Consider the following 6,588-nt stretch of genomic DNA (forward strand, 5'->3'; position numbering starts at 1 on the left):
ACAATATGGCATCCTCGGCCCGACCTATGGGCCCTGCACCTCTGGCCACTCGACGGGAGCCTTCAAGCCTCCCAGAGCAAGTCTTAAACATAACTTCGGAGGCTAGAACTCCGTCTATGAGACGCCTCTATGCCTTAAAGTGGTCTTTTTTCTCCGCTTGGATCTGCCCACTGTGCTGAGGGCCCTGAAGGGCCCCGCTTTCGAGCCGCTACAGTCTGCCAACATTCGGTCGCTATCGCTGAAGACTGCTCTGCTTCTAGCACTGGCGTCAGTAAAGCGAATAGGGGACCTGTAGGTGCTCTCTATTAGCCCTGCCTGCCTGGAATTCGGGCCTGATGACACTAAAGTCGTCCTGAAACCAAGGCAAGGTTATGTACCTAAGGTGCTCTCCACTCCGTTCAGAGCACAGGTCATTGGTTCGTACGTTTTTTAATACACTGCACGAACCACTGGCCGTGCAGTTTCACTGCGTGAATGAAAAAGGCTTCAATTCAGGAGAAAAAGGCTTTTTTCCCATATGCATCTAGCAGACGCAGTACTCGTTCCCGTATCTCAGGGAACCGAGGTTCCGTTAGTAACCGAGTAAGTTTTTTTTTTTTTTCCAAGCAGAGCAGGGGTTTTTTTCCAAGCCGAGCGGGGTTTTTCCATTTTTCCACTTGTGTATATTCTACTTGAAATGCAATAAAATGCAAAAAATACGATTACCCAAAATAATGCCTTGTCTCTGTTTTTTCTTGAAAACCATTTGCGCTCCCCTTCCGATCTCTCCGCGCCCCCCTGTTGAGAACCACTGCATATAGAGACATCAGAGCCAGCTGCAAATTCCAGAAGATCTGGCCGAGGTAAGGCTGCTCTCAGCGGGTTCATGAGCGCTGAACAGTGTCTCCAAAAGTGTCGAAGCTAATTTTCAAATAGACATTATCTTTATTAACAAACCGCATATTTGAAGTCTAAACAAGTACATTCTCCCCTAAAAAACTCTTAAAACTACATTCCGTCACACAAAAACAGTATTATTTTTAAGTTTTAGTGGATTTGGGCGTCCACCATGACACTCGCAGTGAGAAATACGGGAAGCGGAGTGATACAAACGGTGAAAGGGCGTTCCTGTAGCGAACAGTACAATATCTCACAAGTTAATCTAGGTTCATTTCTAACAACAATTTTTTTACATTTTAAGTTGTATAAAATATCCTTAATTAACATGAATTAACAACAAAAAAGGGTATATTTATAAATTAACATTTTTATTGCCGTTTTATTGCCATGTGCCAGGTCATTTTTGTCAGTAATTAAATCATTTAGATCTACAATCTGCACTATAAATCAAGCGTAGTATTGCAGATAAAACCTGGCGCGTATTGTAGTTTATTCAGCAACAAACTGAAAGCTCATTTAAATTATTGCAGAGCTTTCCGGTCTACCGACAACCCCGAATAAACTCAGAGCTGCACTCCATCAAGATGTAAGGAGCACTGAATATATACTCTGATGACAAAATGCAATATATAGTTCAAGATATTGACTACATGAGCCTGACTAGCTGAAATTAAATTAATACACAATGGCATGAACTTTACATGAACTATCTTTGAATTAAACGCACAACTTCTAATCTTTGGCCATGTCTGAGGTTAGAGGACTTTTTTTAGTTTTAAAGAATGGCTTAGTGCAAATAGCAGCAGATGATAATTGCACTTCAGTGTGTTGTAGTACATTATAAAACAGCATGCAATAATAACAACGCATTCTAGACAGGCAAATCTAACCAGAATTTAACTGGCTCATGAAGGGTCTTCCAGTATTTTAGTTCAGAAACCTGAAATTAATGAGACTTGAACTCTTGAAGCATCTTTGGCAACAGCAGAGCGTTCTTATCTCATTGTCAGCATGTGTGTGTGTGTGTGTGTGTGTGTGTGTTTTGTGAAGTGCATGTGTTCCTCATGCCAAAGAAAGGAGAGCATAAAGGGCCGCCTGAGCTCAACACATGATCTCGGTAAAGGGAAAAATCACGTCTCTCTTTAACGCTCCACAACATCAGTAACAGCAGAGCTACACTTCTGATTGTGCCGTTTGTTTCCTTACCATGGCAACAGCAGGGCCGGGTTTAGTCTTGGCTCACTGATGTACAGAAAATTAGCAATATTTACAAAGACCTCCACAGCTAATGTATCCTCATACGTCAAATATGAGCACATACATACACAGGAAACACTTTGTCAACACTTTGTCAGCTCTACTTACGGTTGGAGCTAAAGTCATCCACAAGAATAATTTCCTGTATCAAGTGAGGTGGGCTTCTCATCAGTACACTGAAACAAAAACAACAGGATAAAAAAGATAAATGCACTATAATAAAGCTAATATAATAACGTGTGGTACAGAAAAAAAAAAAAAAGCTCAATGCAGCAACTACTATTGTAGCTACTATTAGTCAGGGCTCACTTAGGGTTTGGGGTTTGTTCAACTCACTAACACTAAGTATTAAACTTCAGTGTGTAATGTGTCCTGCACTGTTACTACACTCATGACTGATACCTCAAACTCTGCAGGCGTGACATGAAGAAACAGAACAAACTGAGCATTTTTACACACGTGCCTAAAACGTTTAACAGTTTTGTAGCTTTGCAGGATGGTTTCTTCAAGCGTCTTGGAGACGTTGCCATGGTTCTTCTGTATTTAGTCTGTCTGAGTTTGTGCTGTTTCTTCATGTCATTTCAGACGGACTGGATGATGATGAGATCAGATCTCTGTGTGGAGCACTGGCTGTTGTCAGACTCCTTGTGCAAACAAAAATCTCAATGGATTATTACAATTAATGGCAAAATGAATGTTTGGAAATGTAAACTGATATTTCCTACTGACACACTACAGCAAAAGATAGAAATAACTAACTTAAAACCATTTTTTAGTTGGTGAAAATACTAGTGTTCTAATCATTTTGGCCACCACTGTAAAATACAGAAATGACACTTAAACTGTCATTGTTGATGTACTGTAGAGTCAGTTTGAGATACACTGAAATAACAAGGTGACCTAATAATGGTAACATCTATATTAACTGGTTTTATTTAAGTCAAAGATATTATTTAAAGGGGTCATATGATGCTGCTAAAAAGAACATAATTTTGTGTATTTGGTGTAATGAAATGTGTTTATGCGGTCACTGAATAGGGCTGAAATGATTAGTCGACATTATCGACAACGGCAACAATAAAAAATTGCTGACAAATGTTTTTGCTGTCGATTAGTCGCTCCTGCAATAATGTAGTTTGACTGTAGAGCAAGACTGTATTTTAGCCCTCCCGGAAGCAATCCAATAGAAGAAGACACGGCACTTATGAGAAGAGCAAACAAAGCCGAACCAGTCGAGTACATGAAAGTTTTACAAAAATGCAAAAAAATGCTGCCATATGAAAAGGCCCGATACACTCACGGCGAAGTTCTGTTTTCATTCTTTGGTTAGGAGCAAGAAGAAGTTCGATATACATGGTTGACTGAGAATATTTAAATATCTGCTGCGCGCTTTCCTCTCAATAACTAAATAAACACAACAAACATGACAGTGTGGGAAAACAGCAGTTAAGAAAGCAGCTGATCACAGCGATGTGGATATGTTTGCACCAGCTCTGTAAGTTACATTACTTATTACACGGATACTTGCCGCATAAGTAAATAATTAGACAAAAAATATTGATTTGAGTTGGAATATTTTATTAGCTCTTTAAACGCAAAGCTTCTGCAAAGAAAAACAGGTCCTAACTAACAGCTGTGAGCCTAGAAGTTCACACAAGATGGACATTTAAGTCATAATGTACAGTCGTATCAATAATTACATAAAGATGAGGGCGTAAAATGTTATTTGAGATGAAAGCATTTTAAAATCGTACCTGTTTATTAGGGCTGCACAATTAATCGAATTTCTAATCGCGATTACAATTATGGATGCCACAATTACGTAATCGTTCAAAGTGGCAACTAATCGTTGTTTATTTTCATATAAAAATATGGCATGCAGTTGCATCAAACAATGGTATAAACATCATTCAATGTAAATTGTGATAATCGTAATTAATAATTGCAATTACAATTTCAAGGGAATAATCGACAATTATGATTTTTGTCATAATCGTGCAGCCCTACTGTTTATTATCTTAAATCCATTACAGTATACAAAACGATTGTTCTAGCAACAAGACGAACACTTAACAATACTACTGCAAGCCTACTGTTAACGTTGAAGTCCTCCCGTTTCATTTTACAGTAAATACAGCCAATAACTGAGGCACAAGATGACAGCAATTGCGTTTGAATGAATGGCGGTGTGATATGAGAGATGTGAAAGAAGCGCTGGCCGTAAGAGCGTGTGTTATTCTGCGTTGCTAATGACGACGGTTGTCATCGCGGATTGTTACACGGCTCTGTGGAATACTTGATTCTGATTGGTCAGTCGTGACATTCCGAGCTATGTTATTCCTCGGTAACAACCGGAAAAAGCTGATAACATCATAGATATGTATAGTATGTATTTATACCAGGGGTGTCAAACTCAATTCCTGGAGGGCCGGAGCCATGCTGAGTTTTGTTCCAATCCCACATACCATGTAGTTTTCAAATAAGCCTGAAGGACTTGATTAGTTGGATCAGGTGTGTTTAATTAGGGTTGAATCTAAACTCTGCAGGGCTCCAGCCCTCCAGGAATTAAGTTTGACACCCCTATACATATCTATGGATAACACAGGCTCATCCAGGTAACTGAACTCGGCGCTATACACTTGCTAGGAACAGTTTTTCTTCGTGGAAGCTTTGCGTTTGGTGAGCTAATAAAATATTAAAACCCAATTCAATATTATGTGTAGAATTATTTAATTATGTCATCCTGGTATCGTGGACTCGCTCTCTCGTTTCATACAAACGCAGCTGCTGTAATTTTGCGATGATTGTTTTGTACACTGTAATGGATTATAAGATAACTAACAACCTGGTAAGATTTCAAAACAGTTTCATCTTAAATCAGTATCTTTTATTGCCTTAATTATTTATCTGGTGAAATGTTGTGTAATAAGTGGTATGACTGCACCATATTTCTTAAATGTCTGTCTAGTTTGAACTTGCCGTTTGCTCGCAACTGCTGTTTTCACGGAAGCTTTGCATTCAAATATTTCAACTCAAATCAATATTTCAGGTCTAATTTATAGATCTATTTATATAATCTATAATCTATCTATAATCAATCTATTTTTATAATCTATATTTACTTATGTGGCAAGTAGCTGTGTAATAAGTGGGATAATGTACATCCAGCCGGTTGTTATTGCAGAATAACCCCCTTCAGGGTGATACAAGATTCTGATCACCCTGTCGGGGGTTATTCTGCAATAACAACCGGCTGGATGTACATTATCCGTTACATAACATACCTCAGAATGTCACGACTGACCAACCAGATTGAGTATTTCAGGCAGCCGTGTAATAATAATCATTAGATTAATCGATTATCAAAAAGAACGTGTTGCAGCCCTATCGCTGAATCTACCTAAATACATTGTTTTGTGTTAAGTCAGGCAGAACCAGCTCTTTAAGGAAGCAGTTGCAGGTTCTTCAGTGGAATCAGACGGAGTTTTCTCTTCATGTGTGTAAGCGCTGCTGTCCAGCACAGCTCTGTGTGTTCAATGCAGTGTAGGCTGTCACCTTTTAATAGTGCGCAGCAGGGTGGAGCGCGCCTCATTGTGAAAAGTGATGATGATGCTGGTGGGCGGCAGGTCAGGGTCAAAGGTCATGGCGGCACATCTGTGAATGCAGTAAACACACAGGGCGGATCAGGGCTTTCATTGTCACGGCTGAGCACACAGCAGGACAATATTAAATCTACTGTAGCTCACTGCACAGCCATAAGGAATGTATTTGCACACGGTAAATGTTAAACAGAGTTTAGAGTACTACACTCCTATTGGTAGCTGAATGCTCAATTAAATGAGCCCAAATATGTAACAAATGGCAACATGTTACCGATAGTGGCGTGTGTCTCTGATGGCGCGTTCGCTGCCCAGTCGGTCGCTCTCCTGCAGGTTGAACGCATGTTCTCTGTACGGATCCTCACCTGCCTTCAGCTGCTTACTGGATAGAAAAGCCTTTTCATCAAACTGGCCCAAGAGCTGACTCTGCTGCTCCAGCTTTGGTGCATGAGTTACCTGACAGACACACACACACACAGTGGATTATCCACTTGTGATGCTGTTAAATAAATGTCTCACTTGCAGAGTGCTCACTGAGATTAAATATTATACTATAATAAAAAATTATTGTACTACCATATTATAAACCCTGTTAAGTTTTTAAAAATGTGTCCTTTTGTGTGGTCACATGTGGCATTAGAACAACACTGGTGTAGGGAGTTCTGAATATAACAGACACTGATATGCCATGGAATCATCCCAGCACATGACTCCAATATTCGGGGGCGATTTCCTGTCAGTCTTGTCTCATCTACTCATGAGATCTAAACTAATTCAATCAGGAGACAACAAAGCTTTCTTTGTATCAGAACTGGAAGGTTCGTTCACAACATATAGAAACCACGATGTCTTG

General features: G+C 39.7%; 1 protein-coding gene across 1 annotated transcript in view; it reads right to left on the reverse strand.

Moving 5' to 3' along the window:
* Nucleotides 1–6,588, reverse strand: part of LOC107758711 (polypeptide N-acetylgalactosaminyltransferase 16-like) — a 71,060-nt gene that overhangs the window by 56,824 nt on the left and 7,648 nt on the right. Inside the window, exons 2-4 of the mRNA XM_016576511.1 lie at nucleotides 6,010–6,191; nucleotides 5,692–5,790; nucleotides 2,245–2,312 (exon numbers count right to left, since the gene is read on the reverse strand). Of these exons, the coding sequence (XP_016431997.1) occupies nucleotides 2,245–2,312; nucleotides 5,692–5,790; nucleotides 6,010–6,191 (349 nt within the window). The remainder of the gene's footprint in view (nucleotides 1–2,244; nucleotides 2,313–5,691; nucleotides 5,791–6,009; nucleotides 6,192–6,588) is intronic.

This window comes from Sinocyclocheilus rhinocerous, unplaced genomic scaffold (genome assembly GCF_001515625.1).
Source record: "Sinocyclocheilus rhinocerous isolate Xijiao unplaced genomic scaffold, SAMN03320098_v1.1 scaffold2882, whole genome shotgun sequence".
NCBI classification, from domain to species: Eukaryota; Metazoa; Chordata; class Actinopteri; order Cypriniformes; family Cyprinidae; genus Sinocyclocheilus; species Sinocyclocheilus rhinocerous.